At 39.4% G+C, this 22,215-nt stretch overlaps 2 protein-coding genes across 5 annotated transcripts in view; both read right to left on the bottom strand.

Moving 5' to 3' along the window:
* Nucleotides 1-22,215, bottom strand: part of LOC132633451 (heterogeneous nuclear ribonucleoprotein Q-like) — a 73,856-nt gene that overhangs the window by 6,339 nt on the left and 45,302 nt on the right. Inside the window, exons 12-13 of one of the 4 annotated variants that reach the window (XR_009579660.1) lie at nucleotides 3,647-3,717; nucleotides 1,663-1,894 (exon numbers count right to left, since the gene is read on the bottom strand). The exons of 1 other annotated variant lie outside the window; for it this stretch is intronic. The gene's annotated coding sequence lies outside the window, so the exon portion shown is untranslated. Of the gene's footprint in view, nucleotides 1-1,662; nucleotides 1,895-3,646; nucleotides 3,718-22,215 lie in introns of those variants that run through there. 2 more of the 4 variants (XR_009579661.1, XM_060349889.1) reach the window with 2 other exon arrangements.
* LOC132633489 (uncharacterized) lies at nucleotides 3,724-21,952 on the bottom strand. Its single transcript, XM_060349940.1, has 2 exons — nucleotides 21,836-21,952; nucleotides 3,724-14,830 (listed from the first exon to the last, which is right to left on the bottom strand). The coding sequence occupies exon 2, from the start codon at nucleotides 12,761-12,763 to the stop codon at nucleotides 11,741-11,743; it is 1,023 nt and encodes a 340-aa protein (XP_060205923.1). The 5' UTR covers nucleotides 12,764-14,830; nucleotides 21,836-21,952; the 3' UTR covers nucleotides 3,724-11,740.

Raw genomic sequence — 22,215 nt, 5'->3', positions numbered from 1 at the left:
TGTCCATTCTCCATGCCACGAATGTCCAAGGCGAGCTCATCGCATGTAATTCTGTGGGGGAAACCTTGATCAGATCTCCGTGTATCTGACACTGATGGCACTTTTGTACGAATTTACAGTAGTCGTGCTCCATGGTCATCCAGTAATATCCTTTCCTCAAGATTTTCTCAGTAAGGATGAATCCATTCATATGGGGTCCGCATGCCCCTGCGTGCACCTCTTTTAGCAATTTCGTAGCTTCTTCAGCCTCCACGCATCTGAGTAACCCAAGGTGAGGGGTTCTTTTGTACAACACTTCTTTGTTCAAGAAGAACCTATTAGCCAACCTCTTGATGGTCTTCTTTTGATTTGCTGGACTCTCTGGGGGATACTATCCTTTTTCCAGGTAGGCCTTGATGTCGGCATGCAATGGTTGGCCATCTGGCTCGGCCTCTACATGGGCGTAGTGAGCCTGTTCTTCTTTTAGTGTTATCTCTAGCGGATCAATGTGAGTACTCTCAGGGTGTTGGATCATAGACGCTATCGTAGCTAATGTGTCCGCAAACTCATTCTGAGCCCTTAGAGTATGTCTAAAGTCGATACTCTTGAGTCTCTCGCACAATCTTTGGTTGCCCAATTTTCTTTCACTTGATTTATAAGCAAATCGAAATCTTCGATTACCAACAGCTCATGTATGTTCATGTCTAACGTGATCCTGAGGCCAAGGATACATGCTTCATATTCCGCCATGTTGCTGGTACATCTGAAGTTGAGCTTTGCGGCCATCAAATAGTGTTGTCTAGTTTCTGATATTAACACCGCCCTAATGCCTGATCCTTTGTAACTGCCTGATCCTTTGTAACTACCTGCTCCATCGAAGAACAGTCTCTAGCCTGAGTATGGTTCTGCCACCTCTTCTTCCAAAGCCATCACTTCCTCGTCTTGGAAGAAAGTTCGTAATGGTTCAAGTTCGTCATCGATGGGACTTTCTGCCAGCAAATCAGCTAGGGCTTGTCTTTTGATTGCCTTTTCCGCTACGTATATAATGTCGAATTCACTCAGTAACATCTGCCATTTAGCCAATTTTCCTTTGGGCATCAGTTGCCGGAAAATGTGTCTCAATAGATCTATTCTGGATATAAGGTGAGTGGTGAACACCGATAGGTAGTATCTAAGCTTTTGAGCAATCCAGGTCAAAGCACAACAGGTTTTCTCTAAGAGAACGGTAGGTCGAAGCACAACAGGTTTTCTCTATGAGCGTATACCGCGCCTCGCAGGAAGTGAACTTCTTGCTCAAATAGTAGATGGCATGTTCCATTTTTCCCTCTTCATCATGCTGGGCAAGCATGCACCCGAAAGTATTTTCTGATACCGATAGGTACAGTAACAGAGGACTCCTTTTCTTGGGCAACACCATGACGGGAGGATTGAAAAGATATCTCTTGATTTTGTCAAATGCCTCCTGGCATTCTTCCGTCCAATTTGTGGGAGCGTCTTTCTTGAGCAACCTAAGGATTGGCTCCATAATCACAGTTGACTGGGCTATTGTCACGACCCATTTCGAGGTCCGCGCGAGCGCCTACCGTTCCCACCTCGATAGGCGAACCCTCTATTGAATAGCACATCAATTAAATAAAGACAAATTATTTAAACCAATTGATATTTAGAAATAACACTAGAACATTAGAAAATATTCAATAACCTCACGTATTTATAAGATTACAATAGTTACATGATTACAGACTCGATCCAATTTCCCATGACCTGGTCTAGACTGGTACAAGAGCGACTGAATGAATTCCGATTTCCACTATATTCTAAGACTCAACCTCCATCCCGGAATGAAGTAGGAGGAGGTCTTCAAGATAGGCACCGCGCATTTCCACATATGCTTCGATCAATCACCTGAAACAGTCTACACCCCAAAAAGGTGTAGCAAGTGCGATATTAGTACAAACCACGCGTACTGAGTAAGTATCATAGGCCGACAGTGGTTAGTAGCACATATCAGTAAAAGAATTTATATATAAAAATGATAACAACACAATCAAGTCATACGTCTATCTACCACACAATGTACATCAATACCCTTTAATCATTAACTTCACTCCAATAACCATCAGTCAATCTCACAACAATCTCGCAATTCACATGTCATTAAATCTTTCGTTTTAGCCTAGTGGTCAACTCATCTTGAGGACACCTGTTATGCTACATCACATAGAGGCTAAACATATAACTAATCTTCCGGACGATCTATGGGATACTTCAACAAGTTCAAACAATAAATCTGGATCCAAATGCCCGTCATTGCCTAAGTAAGCATCTAATTCCCAAGGGTGCCAAGTATGCATATATCACGCCCGAATCCTACATCACAAGTACAACACCAAAACATCTCAAAAATCAAGCTATAAAGCAATGCAATACAATAGTGTATGAATGCAATCCAATGCAATGCAAATGAGGTGTACACATGTACTCCGGACGGAAATATCGACGTCTCGGTAGCACAACCCAGCGTAACTCGCGAAGTCTAAGTGCCACTTGTCCCGGATCTTTGCCTAACAGACAGACAGGACCCCAGTTTGCCCACGAGGGGTTCTCACCGGCACCACTCTGGGAGACCTAAAGAGTCCATGCACTAACAACGATTCCGGAATATCATCGGAATCGGTCATGCAACAACGATGCCGGAATTGATCATCGTACATCGACCATCTCGCATCACTCAAGTAAAAGAGTTTCATCAAATGTCAGTTTCACACAATCAACGATTTCGGAATTGATCATCAGATATCGTCCATCTCACATCACTCAAGTAAAAGAGTTTCATCAAATATCAGTTTCACTCAATCAACGAGACCGAACCATCACCGAGTATCGGCCATGCATCATGAATGGATGAGAATGCGTGCAATGCGTGTATCAACATCAACAATCAATGCTCAATATTTCAAGTGCCAACAATGGGGTACGCCAACAATGTATCAATATCACAATACCAACAGTGGGTATGCCAACATTATATCTGAGTCACAAATACCACAGTGGGTATGCCAATAATATATCCAAATCACAAATACCATGGTGGGTATGCCAATAATATATCCAAATCAAGATGGATAACAAGACCTAATCTCTATCAACAACTCATAGCATCAAGCCAACACAATAGAACGGTCAAACACAACACAACGGGTGGCTACTCCCCAACACATAACAGATCAATCAATCAATATACATCATTACCACTTCCTTAATTCAGCCTATTAGCTTAGAACAGGAACCTCACCCTACACCCAAATCATTCATCACAACTTAATCACAATCGTTGGTACATTTATTCTCCCATTTAGCAACTAGATTCTCTATTAATGGCATAACACAAGTAATCACATATTACGAGAAATTTCCATCATGAGACACAAAAATAGGTTTCGTCCGCTACTCCCAAGTCACATAAAATCCACCAATATTCAAGGAATCACACCAAACATCCTAAGGAGTCTACAGGCCACAAACCCGAACACATAAATCACACAACAATACCATCCTAGGATTCCATCCCAAATATCCAATTCCTACGCATGCATTCTCCGTTACTTCTAATACATAAATATATGAAACTAACTGGAGTCTACCGAAAAGGAAAGCCATAACCTACCTGGCAGCCGAACAGGTGCCACGAACCCACATCTTGTTTCGTCTTTCGAAGCGTCTCCAAACAATCAAACTCTATCACATATGAATTCTATGTGAGAAACCATGAATAATGATACCCTTATTGGCTACTTTCTATTCGGGTCATATTCCAACCCTTAATTTAGGAAAAACAGTCTCAAGGGTAAAACGGGAATTTTATGACCAAAAAACCAAATTCAATACCAAAAGGTCAAAACCCATTACTTTAATCATAGGAATACTCAATTAATTCTCAAAATCATCATTATTATTAAAACCCCCAAATGTGGGGTCTAAGAACCCGAACTTTAATCCCACAATTTTACCTCTAATAATGGAAGAAACATGTTTATATAGTTTATAATCATCAAATTCATGCTTAATGAAGCTAACCCAACCAATAATACAAGATTTCATATCCAAGAACCCATTAGGAAGAAAACCCATAAAAACCCTCTTTGATTCTAGTCATTACAAGGTTGAAATCATGTTTAGAAGATCATAATGGAAAGATATAACGGTAGGACACTTACCCTAGGAAAAAAATGGCTCTCTAGAACTTCAAGTCGCCTCCAAGAGTGCTTACACGACTTTAGAAGTTATGGGAAATGTCTAAGGGTTTTAGAAGGTTTTTAAGTAGAAAATCTGGCCCGTCAGCCGCTCCAGCGGTTCGGCTAACGCTGCAGCGCGACCACTCCAGCGGCTCGGCCAGTGCTGCAGCGCGACCGCTCCAGCGACTCGGCCAGCGCTCCAGTGGTTCGGCCGCGCTTTTGCACACGCGTCGTGCGCGCACCAGACACCAGATTTTTCTAGTGTCTTCCAAACTTGAAATTGACCTTCAGAACCATTTCGGAACCTCCCGAACACAAACCAAATATGCATATATACATAAAAACGCGCTACGAATGCCCTCGTAGCCTCGAAATTCCCATCAGAAGTCTCGTTGACTGAGTCAACCTCCGATACCTCAAAACTAACTTTCCAACTCAGGTCCCAAAATGCACCCGAGTGCATTAGGAACCAAAACGAATATGCACACAAGTTCTAAACGACAATCCGAACCTCTCGGAATCGATGGATTTTCGAAAAAGGTCCGTTTACTCAAAAGTCAACTTTGAGTCAACTCATTTTCTCTTAAAGCCCAATTTTTCTAGAAAACATTCTAAAGCCCACAACGATGCCTAGGAAGTCATGCCAACTATCTCCTCGGGTCAAAATTGTTCTAATGAGACTCACGAATAGGTCAACGAGGGCAAAAACGGAATAATTACGGTAACAATAAAACGGGTCATTATATCAAATACCAATTAAACAATCGCTAGTCCTTGAGCGAAGAACGAGAGCAAGACAAGCTTATGGTAACGAAGGAAATCATATCACAACTAACACGAAGCTCTTTCAACAAGACGCATACCCAAACCGCAATTCGTTCGCACTCGGTCAAAAGACCCAATTACATGCCTCTAAAACACACAACGGATCTCGCATAGATAAATCAAATAGCATGACCATTTAGACATAACTAAACACAAAACATTCCAAACTGGTAAGATATTCCGAGCTAGCTAATCCTTTCGTTTCACCTTTTTTTTTCAAGTCGTTCCTTGAATCATAATTTCTTAGAAGTACACAATACAAACCGAAACCAGGACTTACTCTTCCCAAAACAGAATCCTCAATCCTCCAGAAAACTCTAAGCTATTTCATCAAAACTTATCTTTCTCGTAGCCAACTTGGTCATTCTTAAGTCTTCTTAACTCTTCAACTCACTTGCCTAGGAACATACCATCGAGTACCGCGTAGAGCAAGATTTTCCAACATCCAATGATCAGAATGGAGCCTTATCACAATACTAGAATATCTTCGAAGTACAACCATTATCATTACAACCCATTGTACTAACCGAAAGACTGACTCTGGTGAGATACCACAAGGACTACTAACAACAAACCTCAAAAGTCAGGCGTTCCTTATCGCATCCATTAAACTGATTTACTTGGAACCTATAAGTTCCCTTGGAGTTACAAACTCGATCTAACCATTTCCATTCAAACCGTAATGTCCCACATTGAATGCACCATTCCAGAATATATCAGTAATCACAAAAACTGATTCCAAGATCCGAAACCCATCACATTCTTATCGCGCATAACAAACCATAAGTTACCGCTCTCGGCTCTAATAGCTGAAACTTATCCAAATTGTTCTCAAGGTACCGGATAACTAAATATTGCAGATGCAACCTTAAATTCCTTAACATTACCCAATATGCATACCTGGTACAACCCGAATTTTCCGACACTAAGGACATGTACTCATAAATCAACCCTTTAACTATCAAACTTTCCATTGTAATACCTCAATAACCCATAATACTTCCGAAAGCATCAAAATCTCATAATCCCCTGCACTAACAAGCATAATCAGTTCAGACCCATAATATCCGAAGTCATTCCGTCAATGTTGTTTATAACATGGAACACTTAGCACAGCACGATCCCATCTCGGAAACACTGATAGCCATAACATACTAAGAATTTCTACAAATCCTTTCTCTTAAACACACACTAACTCATCCACTGCAAAGTACTCCGAAACTATCCAAAGGGGTACCACACAAGCCACTTCCGATAAACCCAACATGTCGGTTATCTGAAATCTCACTTCTCACTCAACGACTGGTCACAACTTCTCATCATTTACCCATTCCGTAAACTTACTTTCTCAAAATTACACAGCAATCACAAGCTCGTCTATTCCATACTAGATAATACCACCGTTCAAACGGATTCATGTACTCCCAAGGGTGTAGCTAATTCTTGCCACCCTCGACTAACACTAGCCATTTCTCGGAGCCGCTAAATCAATTACCGCAAATTATAAGTCTTGCACACTATCGAACCAACCTTGGACATAGAATCACACCACAAACTTTACACATTAGAGTTACCTTCCAACGCATCGGAGTCTAAACCGACTAAACTCTAAATCCAATAAAGCACATACTTGGTCTACAAAGACCCACTTTCCTCTACCAAGGTTCCCTTATTCCACTCCTTATTTTGAATTCCAAAATGATCCATATAACTCGAATAGGTTTAAGCGTCATCTCTGATTAACTAAATTAGAACGTCTCCATTGTTGAACCTAAACACACCTAACCATTCAAGCAACTATACCATCAACTCAACCGGATAACAACACCGATAAATAACAAAACTCACCGAAGTCACACAACAAGTACAAAGCCTCTCAGCCTCAATCCGATATTGGACATAACTTCTAACAGTTGCTTGGTTACTAGAATCTCACTCTCGTAACAGTCACAAACACATTCTCTTTTCTTTTTTTTCTTTTTTGTGTAAAAGCCACCATAAAGGTGGAGATTTATTCATAATCAAATAAGTTTTGTACAGAATCTGCAAAAAGAACTGCAGCACAAAAAGAAAGAAAATAAAGGAGCTATACAAGAGGTGTAAACTAGACAACTACCAATACTTGACAAAAAATAGACAGAAATCTATCAACTAATAAAGCTCCATATGTCTTGATTTATATCCATCTTTCACACCAACAAGTCTCACAGGTGGAATGGATCAAATCTCTTGAAGAACTCTTCCGACAAATATGGATGTAATTGATTCAATCTGCTGAGAATGTCAATATCAGAAGCATCTAGTTTTTTACTTTCATCAGATTTAGCTGGAAACTTGTTTGCAGTAGCTACTGCATGCATTAATATATCCAAACCAAGATAACCTGCTTTGCATCCCCAAACAAATCATAAAAACATCTTTAATAGAATAAATCAAGAGATTAATACCACACACTAAAGATGATTCTATGATCAGTTTGTTCCCTTCCCTGAAAACTGTATTATTTCATAGCTGATCTTATTTTGAGGTTTGGAACTTGTGCTTTGTCCAGATTAATGATTCTTCTACCTTGATTTGGAACTTCCTGAAAATGCCTGAATTGAATCACTTCTGTACTTGCAAAATCAAAAACTAAGTTAGCAAAATAATCATCCAAGCAGTTCCTTTCTCTCAAAACATGCTCTACTTGAACTGCTTGGTCTTTCTTTAAGTGTTGTATCCTCTGAACCACCAAAGATATATTCCAAGGAACCTCTCATATCCCATCCAAGACTTTCGTCATGGTTAATGAATCAGTTTCCAATATTACTGGTAAGAGCTTCTGATCAATACAATATTGTAAACCTTCCTCTATGGCAACTGCCTCTGCCACCTGATTTGTAGTGTTTGTTAATATCTTAGCTTAGCATCTATCAGATCTCCTTCATGATTTCTAATACAAAATGTTATTGAACTAGGTCCTGGATTCCCCCTTGATGCTCCATTTGTATTGCATTTGTACCATATGCTTGGCTTCTTCCAACTGACTTGCTTACACACCAATGGCACCTTATGACTTTCCATGAACTGAATCATACCTAGCTAGATTTTTGGAAGGTTTTGTATCCTTGGATATCTCATCTAAGCTAAGGAATATAAACTTCTTGTTGTTTCATGAATCACCTCACTATGTGAGATAGATCCACCATGCCTCAATGTATTTTTGCTCTTCCATATTTGCCACATGATCAATGCTGGAGCTGCTTGGTATAATGGTTTCAATCTTGTCAAACAATTAGCATTCCACCAAACCATAATAGTCTGCTTTGTCTGTACCAATGGAGTTATAATACCTACTGCAGCTGCAAAGTATTTCCATATCTTGCTAGCCAATAGGCCTGATATGAATAAATGATCCATTGTTTCTTCCTGAACCTGACAATAGCAACATCTTGACACTATTGATATTCTCGTTCTCTTCAACACATCATCTATTGGCAATTTTTGAAACCAGATTCTTCATAAGAAAAATGACACCTTGTAAGGCACTCCTTTTATCCAGAGTTTCTCATAATGAGAGGAAACTATTGCTTTTTGTCTGAGAAGCTCCCATGCACTTTTAACAGTAAATTTCCCAGAACTTGTTTCCATCCACCAGGATTTGTCTTTACCATCTAATCTAACAATATGACCTAACTCCTGTCTAATGTGCGCCACAATGTCATTTGGAAATAACTCTTGTAGCTTATTATAATTCCATTGTCCTTTAGTCATCAATTCTTTAACTTCATCAACATATTCATCTAATTGATATTAAGATGGTAATAATCACTCAAAGCCCCTAGCTTAGTCCAATTATCAAATCAGACAGAAGAAGAGCCATTCAGTGGTTACCACCATATTTTATGCTCCATTTCGTCCCTTGCTTGTAACGTCAATTTCCAAGTTTGTGATCCTCCACCTTTCCACTGAACTACAGTAGGTCTAAACCTCTTACAATACTTATTCCACATAAAACTTGCCCATAAAGTGTTACTTGTTCTAAACCTCCACCAGAGTTTAGCAAATAAAGCTTTGGAGATGTCAAACAAAGATTCGAAGCCAACTCCACCTTCTTGCTTTGGAAAGCACATCATCTCCCATTCTGACCTGTGTTTACTTCTGCCATCCTTCTTTGTTTGCCAAAAAAATCTGTTAAACAACTTGTGCAATTCTTTGATGACACATTTTAGTGGGACCATTGCTGATAACAAGTATATAGGAATACTTTGTAATACACTAGTGATCAAAACTGATTTTCCACCAAATGATAGTAATTTTCCTTTCCAAAGCTTTTAATTTATCCCTAACTTTCTTCAACATATCTTTATAAAACAGTTTTTGTCTCCTTGTATGAAAGATAGGACATCCCAAATAGGTAAAAGGAAATTCACCCCTAGTAAAACCAGATATCTGATGTACATCCTGACTTAACTCATTGGCCACTTTTTCATGCATATAATAAGCACTCTTGTCAATATTAATTTTCTGTCCTGAACCCTTCTCATAATCATGCAGAACCCCCATGATCATTTGTAAAGATTCTTTGTCAGCAGAAGCAAAAATTATAGTATCATCAACATAAGACAGGTGATTCAACTGTGCACTCCACTTTGGCATCCCATACCCTCTAAACATGCTACTCTCAAACAATGAGTTCAGAGAAGTAGATAGGACTTCAGCTGTCAAGATGAACAAAGCTGGAGATAGGGGATCACCTTGCTTATCTTCTCTTGTAGAATGAAAAAATCCATGTGATTGACCATTAATTAGTATGGAATACCAATTATTTGCTATCAACCTCCAAATCATATCCACATACATATCTGCAAATCCTATTCTCTGCATGACCTGAATAAGAAATCTCCAAGAAACGCTGTCATATGCCTTTGCCATGTCCAACTTGATGATCACATTAGCTGGTTCCCCCCTCTTTCTAATATCAGCACCAACTCTTGAGTAAGTAACACATTCTCAATGATGTTTCTCGCTTTTAAGAATCCAGATTGATTAGCAGAGATTAAGGAAGGTAAGACTGATTCTAGTTTATCATGGATCACTGTATAAATCACCTTGTTGATGAAATTACTGAGACTGATTGGTCTTAAATCAGAAAAAGTGTTGATGAAAGATTTCTTTGGTAGTAAAACCAAGTTTGTGTGAGTGACAGATTTAGGAACTTTCACTACATTATACACATGTGCTCCTATAATATTCCAACACTTCTGATAAAAGATGCCTGAAAAACCATCAGGTCCACAAGCACTGTCACCTGATAATGCAAAAACAACATTTTTCACTTCATCCAACGTTTGCATAGCACTTAGAAAATAATTCTGCTCCTGAGTTACTTTAGGAGCAATCACATCTAACAATCTACAATCTTGAGAAGTCTCTTCTTCAGTGAATTGACTTTGGTAAAAGCCAATAGCTGCTCATGCAATTTGATCATCATCTTCTTTCCATTCTCCTTTTACAATTTGAATTCTTGACAGATGCAATCTTTTTCTTCTCCCCTTCACCAAAATATGAAAGTATCTGGTGTTTCCATCACCTTCTGATTGCCACTGAATGCCAGCTTTTTGTCTCCAAAACTCCTCCTCAAAATGCAAATATTTCTTGAACTCAGCCTGAGCCTTTTGAAGCACCATTCTGTTCTCTTCTGAAGGGAATTCCTCAAATAGTTTCTCCTTTATCTTAGCAATATCTTCCCTTATTATTAACTGTTTGGATAAATCTCCAAATGTTTCCTTGCTCCAATTAGATAAAGCTGATCTAAGTTTCTTCATTTTAAACTTAAAAGTGACAAAAGGATCACCCAAGTGATCTGTTTTTCCAGAAATCTTCCACTACTTGTATAAATGAGTCATGTTCCAACCAGAACTTTAAAAATCTGAAATGCTTATGAAATGGTTGAACCTGTTCACCCGCTGATAACAATAAAGGTGCATGATCTGATCCAGTTCTAGACAAATGCTCCATGCTCAAAGGTCTAAACCAATCCTGAAGTTGTTGATTGACTAGAATTCTATCTAGTCTCTTGAAGATGCAATCTTGACCAGCTCTGCCATTCCACCAAGTAAAAGGACTACCTCTAAATTCCATTTCACTCAATTCATAGGAATTCATGCAAAAATCAAAGTCTTCATATTCATTTGGATATACTGGCAAACCTCCAATTTTCTCCTCCTCATTCATAATGACATAAGTCTCCACCAATCAACCATGGAAAGTTCATATTACTGGACAAACTGTAAATGTTATCCCAAAGAAAAAGTCTTTCAGCAGCATCACATTTTGCATACACCAAGGTTGTGATAATAACTTTGCCACTATCTTGAAATAAAAGCTTAACGGTCATCTGTTGATCTGTGCCCATCAAAACTTCCACATCTACTCATCTTCTACAAAGTACCAAATCTTGCCATTACAGTTGTAACCACCAAAATTCATTCCCAATCTCCTTCTATATCTCTGAATATTTCTAGAATTTTGAAACGGTTCCATTAGAGCAATTAGAACAAACTTATGATGTTTGTTCAACATTTGAACTCTATGAAAAGCCTTTTATGTGTTAACAAATCTGATATTCCAAATAAGCATCTTCATCATCAACAATTTGATTTAGCTGCAACATTCCTCTTTGGTAATATCCTTGAAGGTGGGATTTCCTCCAAGTTTTTTTATGCTGTTGTACTTTTTTTTGACATGATTCTGATAGTTTGAGCCTTTCCACCATTCTTAGCTTTCCTACCTTTCCTTGTATTCCTGCTCTTATCCATTGGAGTTATATCAGCCTGTTTTGAGACATCTACTACATGTTGCCCAATATCTGCCTCTTCCATTTTATTCACTTCTGAAACTGTGACAATTTCTTTGCTCAAAACATTTTGATTAGAGGGACTGTCCAACCTGTTTAGATCATGAGAAACCAGAAAATGCAATTCCTTGTGTGGTGAAGGTTTCTTTTGTATTAAACCAACATGAAGGATTTCCTTCACCAACAAGAGATCCTGTGAAACATCAACTTCCATGCCTAGAATCTCTCCTCTTTTACAAGGTGGATAACAACCAACTGGAAGTTGTGTATCCTCTACTGCTGTAGTATCCACATGCAATAAGTTTTCAGACTCCAAATTTTCTCCTGAATTTCCAATAAGCACTGCATTATCAATTACTTCATTCTCTATGCCTTGGGCATCTACTCCATCAACAAACACATCTTCCCCAAAGGCAATCTTATGAATGATATATGTGTTATCCCCTTTAATATGCTCATCTACATTTTTCTCTTTTGCTTCAGTATCAACTATCTGAGAGGTTATATTATTGTTGTCCTTTTGAATCTCCCTTGTATTATCTTCAACACCTTGATCATTACCACCTGATTCACTTATCTCATTTTTATCAACATTAGCATCTGACTTAGTAATCTCAGCAGAATTACCAGAATCCTCAACTGATCCTGAAAGTAAAGCATTATCTAAGCCAACTTCATCAAGCACTATATTGACCTTTGAAGGATCAATAATAGCAAGTTCAGCTGCCTGACACTGTTCCTCCCCAACATTCAGATCCACTTCCTTGTCTTGAGAAATCTTATCTGCAATATCCACACTGCTTATCCTCTCCACCCTTTCTTCCACAGTGCTACTTGTTGAAGGTTCAACATTACCAGTCTCATTTGCAGTTTTCCCTTCCACCATAGTGATTTCTGATGTAACAACCAGATCAACAACTGCATCACATTCTTTTCCTTCATCTGTATTGATCAAAGCTTTCTCCTTCTCATCTAATTACTTGTCTTCCCCATCCACATTGTTGATATTGCCAACATTGTTTAACACTACCTCTGAATCATGTAATGCATTCACAATAGCTTCCACATTGTTGAGCTTATCAGATCTAATCTTATCTTCCTCTTCCTTGAACAAATCTACTTCCTTCTCTTCTAAAAAATTGCCAATATTCTCCTCATTGTTGGACATGATCTCCATTCCCCTTGATTCTTGCCCTGTATTAGACTTATGAACTGCATTAAAATTGCCCATCACCCATTCCTTTGTAGTCAGTAGAGAATTTTCAGGAGCCTTAGAATTATCCTAACAAATCTTTCCTTCCTCAATCAAATTTGATAGTACATCAAACTTGTTTTGGTTAGAAACACCTTCATTTGTCTTTTTGATGAGAATCTCCATTGAATTAACCTTAATCTGTTTTTCAGCATTTGAAATTCCCTTGTATCTGTCCAATCCATTTTTCTTTTTAGCATCTTTCTTGACAGTTTCCCCTGGATAAGTGACCACAGTTCTACTAGATAGCACTCTTGGAATAAACTTTTGCACCATTCTCCCTCTATGTCTTCTATTATTCCCATGTGCCATCTTTTCATGTGTTTATTCAACCTGCTGCTTCTGTTCTTCTTGTTTCTCCACTGATCTCTCCATAGTTGAATCTAATTCAGGCTCCTTGTCCAATTCTAGATGCAAAATTCTGCATTCATTATTTGAATGCCTTTGTAACATGCACTCAGTGCAATACTTAGGCATGTAATCATATTGGATCTGCACTTTTACTTTTCTTACTGCTTTTGTAACTTCATCTTCAATCTCCATCATCACAAACTTTGGCATATCAGCTAATAAATACACCTGAACTTTAACTCTCGCACAATTTGGCCTTGTTTTATTAACAGTAGCCAAATCCAACTGTAAAGGCTTTCCAACTGCAGATGCCAAAGTGAATGGAGATTCCTTGACAAAACAAATAGGCAACAGATTTTGAAAAGAGATCCAAGCCATGGCTATGGATGTTTCTTTGTCAATTTTAAAGTTAGAATCATAAATGAGTGGCCTTATCTGATAAGTATATCCATCCTTCGACTTCAACCAATATGCACTCTTACAGAAAATAGTAATGAAATCCTCCATTAACGTACATCGAATCAAAACATGTCGATTTCTAAAAAACCCTACTGTACACTTACCCTTCACACCACATTGCGTAGGAACAATGGTTCTGAATTCTTCTAACTCAGGCCAACCATATGAAAACTTGCCTACAATGGCATATTGCCAGTTTTCTATCAATTCCATTCGTGTAACTTCTTTCGACACCCATTTCACGTACGGGATACCATCAACATACATTACTTGCTTTTGGGGAATAGGATCACATTGCATATTTGACGTTGAATCAGTAGCATGCAGAAAAGTTTGAGCAAAAGTAGAAGTAGGGTTTGTGGGGAGAAAAGGTGAGGAAGAAGAAGAAGCGGGTATTTTCGTTGGAGGTAAGGCTGGGAAATGAGTTTGGTAAGATAAATCTGATGCTTGGTCAGCCAGTAGCCAAGCACTCCTGTGCTTGCGCTTACTTCTCACTGACTATCATGGGCCCATATAAAATCTGTAACTGTGCTACACTGTCTCCCGAACAATCGTCATAAGAGACACCGTACCTGGAACTCACGGCCAACGTATACCTATAAACATAAACACTGAGAATAACAGCGTGAGCCGATTTGGCCGCCATAACTATATACTGTACAACAAAATAAACGCCGACGAGACTGCATAATATCACGACTACATATCACTGTCTCCCGACCTCTATGGAGTACAAACTGTAGAAATGACAGGACAAGGCCCTGCCGTACCCATATATGTACGTAACCGAATAGCAGACCAAAAGGGGTGTAGCTCCGGATCAATTGAGCGTACTAACTGCTGCTGAGGGGAGGCCCTACTGCTGCGAATCGTCTGACTGGCTACCTGGTCCTGCGGGCATGAATGCAGCGTCCACAAGAAGGGACGTCAGTACGAATAATGTACCGAGTATGTAAGGCATGAATAGTAACATAGTAAGGGATGTAAAGTATAAATAATAACAGAATGGAAATATAGAGTATATCGTAAGATAAAAGAGTAACCTGTACATATGAGTGCCTTTTAGGCGGGTACCATGCATGCTTAGTGCTGCGGAACGTGCAGCCCGATCCACATATATACATATATCCATAGTAATGCTTTTTTTGAAAAACATTTCTTGTTCATGTATACAGAAAATAGAACATATCATATTGCCGAGGCGTCGGCTCCGATCCATTTAGCCATATATGTCCCGCATCCGGGCATCCCGCGTCCGGGATGATATCATGTCATATAATACCAACTGATCAGGTGGATACGCGTCTATAGCGCTCTGGCCCTCTTTCCCCATATTCCCCGTATACATATACATATACATATACATATACATATACATATACATATAATATAAGCAGCATGCATGAGAGCCCAAGAAAAGCTATAACTCTATCGGAGTGACGTAAGGTCGGTAACCTCCGATTATATTATGGAATAATCATCATCATTCTATCCCACCTTGAAGGAACAATTATTTTAAAGTGAGACAATCAATGAAGAATAACATCAAGAGAAAACAGAGAATAGGGTCATAAATCTCATAAGGCGTCAATTCGTATACTACTTTGAAGTCTTTAGAAAATAGAGTCATTATCAAGGAATAAAATTGAGGATCAAGAAATAGCTCAATATTCTCATATTCATATTGAATCCACAACTTGAGACTTTCAAACATGAAACCATTCTCATCATAATCATCATAGACATATTCTCATCTTTGACATCTTCATTGTCACTACAAAAACATGTTCGTCGTTGTAGTCATAAAAGCTTACAAAATCATAAACCTTTATTGTGGAAAAATACGGACATTTTGGAAAACCATTTACGGGTTATCGGGAAAGGAATCATGCCTTGGAATCATAGACTTTTAACTTTTGAAAACAAAGAAGTTATGGAAGCATTTATGAAATCGTAACATAGGAATCAGGTCTTTGAAGGAAAGGGACGAGCTTTAACATACCTGTTCAGCCTCCAATTATCTACACTTATTCGTTCGAGCTCGCAAGTCTACATTTAAGAGGATTCACACAATCGTTAGACTCATCGTAGTATATTTGTGCTAAGCTTTCAAGTCAAACTATTTTATATCTTGCTGAAAATCGGGCAGCATTTCCCCTATTTATATGCCTAGCTCGAAATCTCAATCCAACAACCAACAACAACAAAAATACCAACATCAATAACATCATTTGCAACACCAATATGTACCATAAAACAGCCCACACGTTGTTTTCCCAATTTCCACAACCAACCAACTCGCTATACAATTATTTAACGACTTTATCTCCGTAAATAAACCAAAATTAACATTAATAATAGGAGATTCATACCTTATTCTTGTTAAAACAGAGATATCTTCAATATCTACCTTGAATCCACCGCAAAACCATACTAGAATCACATCCATGCGCTTATCCGAGCTTCGATTAATACTCCTCGCTTGAAAATTGCTCACTTTGTGATCCCCTCTCTCTCTTTCTTCAATTTTCTGGAAATTTCTGGGCAAATCTGGTGAAAAAAAAAATGGGTTATTACCCTTTTTATAAGGGTAAAATTCGGGTCAGGGTCACTGTAGCATTTTACTGTAGCAAGTCGGTTACTGTGGCAGTACAGTAGCACGCGTTTCTGCTCTGTCAGCTGACCTTATAACGTCCATAATTCTCTACTCCGATGTCCTATCGACGAGCGGTTTGTTGCGTTGGAAACTAGACTCGACGATCTTCATTTTAGTCTTTTGTTTCACCTTAAAACACTTCATAGACTAAGAGATATTCTCCCCCCAAGTTGGACCAAATTTTTCACACAAAACATTACCCATCCTTTCTCCAAAGTCGTACTACTCCATTTCTTCCACTCATTTCCTTATAAAACCTTCTGGTATATCTTATATACATCCTTCACTCATTAAATATACTTAATAATGCTTGCTCCTTATAGTCCAAGGTGGTTTTACTTAAACCTAACTCAACGTACTTATGTTTCAAATTTCATAAGTGCTTCTCCGAAGATACGGGGTGTAACATTCTTCCCCCCTTAAAAACATTCGTCCTCGAATGTTGCAGTATTACCAACCTACGACACCATCTTTGATTCGTTAGAACAATTATTTTTCCTTTCGGGTCCGATTACCATTTGCTTAAACTATAATTTGGGTCAGTCTCTTCTCATTCTTTCTTAGCTCTTTTAGTGCCTTCAGTCATATTCTTTCAATTCTTTGTCCTTATGTACATGATCAGAAATCAACTAGCATCCCATTCTTGTTCTTTCTTCATTATGGTAGTCTTGACTTACCGTGTCATAACTATCCATCGTCCTGTAAGTACTCTTTTTTTTCTCACTCCTTGTTCCCTTGTTAGTGGGCAGCTACCTTTCTCTCTCTATGGCGCCCTCTTTGCGTTTACTCCTTCGGTGCCATCTCGGGCTATCCTTTTTGTACCCGTTGATCTTAGATGTACACTGTACTGATTTTTTAGTAGTCCATTAATCAGGCTCTCTAATCCTTACATCCTTGTCACCATCTTTTTTACCCTTACATTCCAAATGTTTACCCAGCATAACTTTGTCGCTAGTGAACATACTGGTTATGTTCCTTTCTAAGGCCAGTATATCATTATCCGAACCACGTATATACGTAATGTTTCTTCGCCATTTATTATCCTTCGCAGTCCAGTTACACTTATGACAGACTTATAATCCGAGTTCAACTAATTTCATAGCTCACAACATCTTTGAGCTCCTGCTACAACTTTTTCTTTACTTCCTTCCCTCACATCTATCAATACAATCCCAGAAGCATAGGACTACGGCAATTCATCTATTATGACTCTCTTGCAACGCAAGTATACTTATCTTCGATTTCCTTGTATCGGCGATCGTTTCGTCAGTCGTTATTTCTTGTTGGCTTTCCGGTGTGGCCTTTTTACAATTGTAGTTGGGCATAGCTTCACGTTGACGGTTCATATAATTCCATAGCATATGCTCTCATGTTCAGTATAAGTAGTGGTCCATGAACTATTTTCTAATATCCGGTGAACTCTTTTATTTCCATTCATAAGAGCAGTGTTCTTTCTTTCCTTAAAAAAATTCCAAGCTACCAATCGTTGTTCCTTTTTATTACAATTGTCATTGTTATCCCAAGTGTTCTTTGGGTTCGTCATCCTCTCTAACACCCTTTGTAAAGTTAGCTTAGAGATCTTTCTTGCTCTTTTCATTACCCTTTAGGGCATGTCACTGCATACTTAGGTACGGCGAAATTTTTGCCCGATACGAGGGATTCAAATCATTGTCTAAAAATATCGTAGTTCATCTTGGCGTAAAGTGCACTCTTGAGTTATCTTCCATACTTTCTCCCTATGTCTGCCTCATGGTACACTTATTGTCAATTCGTTTCTACTTCGTTTTGTTACCTTCCCGATATGCCAATACGCCTTGAACTCTGGCCCTGAGCTAATAAATCTCCTTTTCTGGAGCTTCAAACGTCATAGTTCCTTTCAAGTCTAGTATGTTCTTCCCCCCTTATTAAGGAGGTCCTTATACGCCCATAGCCTTCAAGTAACCGTTGTTTTCGATAATTATCTGCCGCCCTTCACAATCTTCTTAAGGTCGGGGTTCCGTCATCGTATAGTCTGACTTGTCTATCTTCTTGCTAGTTACAGTCTTGTATCCAATCGGAATACTTATAAGGGTTAGATCAAATTTCGATGCCTTTTTTTCCGTCTTTTCACACCTCTGTTTATGACCAACTTTTTTCCGGACCTGCAAGTTAATGGGGACATCGAGATTCACCACGTCTTTTATGAAGTCTTCGATTATACCTTACTCCTTGTTTTTCTATTCCCGACATTGCTTATAACATACCTAGAATTCTCCTTATCTTGAGTTCTTCTTCCATTTATGTCTATATCATCATTTTTTTTCAACATTTCCATACCCTTCCATCCACTACTAGTCCTTTCCCCCGCTTACCTCACTTACTCATAATCCTTCTTAACTACGCGTTTGTGTTGCAGCTGTGCATCCAAGTTTTTCGACCGTCCTGCTACTTTTGCTCTCAGCACAGAATTCTTACAGTTTACACTCTCTCTATCCTCGTTCATCGAACCCTTATCTATCTTTCTGATGCTACGGCCGGGTGGTCTTCCATGCACGTTCCTTACATTTCATTCCATTTCCTCTATGATCGAATCTCTCGGTCTTTACATGAATTCTTATTCCATGTCATTAATTTTCTAATCATTTATGTCGATTCATCATCCTCGTTCTTTCCTCGATGAGAAATCGGTGTCCTACAGCCAACTAGTTAAAGTATCCTTCTTACTCCCATGGTTAAATATTTCCAGTTACTTTACTCCTAAATGTTCTCCTCTTCCTTCGACCAACCCATTAGTATACCTTTCCTACTTTCATCCTTAACCTTTTTTGCGTTTCTTCCTCCTCGAGCACCTTTCTTCTCTTGTTATTTGTAGTATCGGCTCTGAAGTTCATGAAATATTCCTTTAAACGCGCAAATGAGTTCTATTCTTAAGTCATCTTTTTGGAAAGCTTCTCCATGTCCGAGGCAACCGTGTTAATTTGACCACACACTTATCCCTTAATATACCTTTCAAGGGCTGGAAATCTCTTAACTCATCGCAAGGCGTAACCATTCTTTCTCTTACTTCACATTCCTCGTCGTGGTCACTATCCTTTTAGCCCCACTTATCGAAGCCTATTCTCTGACCCCACATATTCCTCTTTTGTTCCATACTGCCACACTTTATCCAATTCGCATGCCTCAAAAACTTTTTTTTTACCCAAATAGTCTCGCACTTTGCTCATCGTCTCTCTCGGAGGCTTCACTCACTCATGTTTCTTACTTCTCACTTTTTCCGACATTTTGATCGCCTTACCTTCCATTTACTGGCTTTCTTTCTTTTCCAAATATCATTGTATTAAAACTTTCCAAGCTTAACCTGTAGTGAAAATAGCATCAGCTTACCTTGTAACATTTGTACCATTTTTTTGTCACTTGAACTTCGTTACCCTATTCGATTAATGCCTTCCATATACCGTAACGTCGGTTGCTGGGATACACGTACCCATTGATACAGCCACATATGGGATATCATATGTGTACGTATATATATAATTACTACCATCTCGCTTACAAAATATTTCCAAACGCTATTCAAACTCACCCAAATTCTAGAGCTATGATGCACCTTCGTTCTCTTCACTGGTCTAGTCCGCCTCGGCCTACGCGACCTCTTAAGGTGTCCAACCACCCCGCACACTCTAATTTCCCTTAGACTACTCTAGCTTCTCATTTGCCTCTTATATATAAATTTATAGGATTTTTTGTACACTTCCCAGGGGGTCACCCATCCTAGTATTTCTCTCAGCCCAGCACGCTTAACCTCGAAACTCTGATGAAATCTGGTGTGTTAATGGTAGTATAATCGTATCCACCTCACCGCATGACCTTCACCACATAATCTAAAGCGAGTTGAGGTCTTGACGGATTCCAAAACGTTCACGTAACGCATCTCCCTCCAAATTAGAAAGGATCTCTTACTCTTGCGACTACACAATTACTATTTTGGCCTTTTTAATTCTCAATATTCACCTTTCATCTGTATGTATGACTACTTTCCATCCTAGATTTCCAGATTCCCAATGGTAGCGAACACACCTTGGTCGCCGTTACTTATAAATACTCGGTTATCGACCTCTTTGGGTTTCCGCTTGCCACTATTAAATAATAATCTACAGCAAATGCACATACATAGAAATTCCAATAAAGGCTCATATACCTATAGCTGATCGGTCTCTAGTCTGATCTGGTGGACTATAAGGTGAAATGTGCTCCTCATCATCGTCTACCCACCATCCGCTCGTCTGGCCTTCATCATCTCTCTCATCTGAGTCCAAAGGGTATAGATAACTGGGCAACTCCTGGTTTACCGACGGCCAGGATAAGGAGCTGGAGTAATCCGTAACACTCACCGGTGAGGCGGGTCTGACGTAGTGCTCTACCATAGGAGCAACTGGTATGGCCTCAGGAATTTCCTCCTCCGGTGTCCCAGACGAATACTCGAACGGATCAGTATCATAGTTGTCCTCTGGGAGGTCCTCCTCCCTGGGAGTCAAGAATTCTGGAGGGATCGTCGCTGGGTCCTCCGAGGGATCAGTCTCAATAAAATAACTGAGGCTCCTCCTACTCGGTCCTGGAGCCTGGGGTCCTGGATCAACTCTGGGGCCTTCTTAGCACTCCCACTGTCTGAGGCTGATCTCTTCATCTTTCGTCAGTCTGCACTTTCCTACAGGAAAAAGGTTCAGAAGCGATCTTTCCTAGAATCTGGCTCTATCGCACGATCTAAGACAGAAGGAAGGTCAATGATTCCTAAATGCCCTGCAGCTTCCTGTTTATAAGTGTGGCCGGCTTCACACCCATAAACAAGACTCTACCGGACATGGTCTCTAGACAATCCCTAGGACGAATTGCTCTGATACCACTTTTGTCACGACCCAAACCGACGGGCTGTAACAAGTGCCCGACCACTACTAGCCAAGCACTCCTATGCTTACGTTTACTTCTCACTGACTATCCTGGGCCCATATACAATCTATAACTGTGCTAAACTGTCTCCCGAACAATCGTCATAAGAGACACCGTACCTGGAACTCACGGCCAACACATACCTATAAACATAAACACTGAGAATAACAGCGTGAGCCGATTTGGCCGCCATACATATATATTGTACAACAAAATAAACGCCGACGAGACTGCATAATATCACGACTACATATCACTGTCTACAAACCTCTATGGAGTACAAACTGTAGAAATGACAAGACAAGGCCCTGTCGTACCCATATATGTACGTAACCGAATAGCAGACCAAAAGGGGTGTAGCTCTGGATCAATGGAGCGTACTGACTGCTGCTGAGGGGAAGCCCTACTACTGCGAATCGTCTGACTAGCTACTTGGTCCTGCGGGCATGAACGCAACGTCCACAAGAAGGGACGTCAGTACGAATAATGTACCGAGTATGTAAGGCATGAATAGTAACATAGTAAGGGATGTAAAGTATAAATAATAACAGAATGGAAATATAGAGCATATCGTAAGATAAAAGAGTAACCTGTACATATGAGTGCCTTTTAGGCGGGCACCATGCATGCTTAGTGCTGCGGAACGTGCAGCCCGATCCACATATATACATATATCCATAGTAATGCTTTCTTTGAA

This window comes from Lycium barbarum, chromosome 1 (assembly GCF_019175385.1).
Source record: "Lycium barbarum isolate Lr01 chromosome 1, ASM1917538v2, whole genome shotgun sequence".
Taxonomy (NCBI): Eukaryota; Viridiplantae; Streptophyta; class Magnoliopsida; order Solanales; family Solanaceae; genus Lycium; species Lycium barbarum.
Note: the sequence above shows the minus strand (reverse complement) of the source record. Positions and strands in the feature narration are given on the sequence as shown.

What these genes read in the sequence shown, in the direction of transcription:
- LOC132633489 (XM_060349940.1), bottom strand. Translation starts at nt 12,763, where the DNA reads ATGGTGGAAGGGAAAACTGCAAATGAGACTGGTAATGTTGAACCTTCA.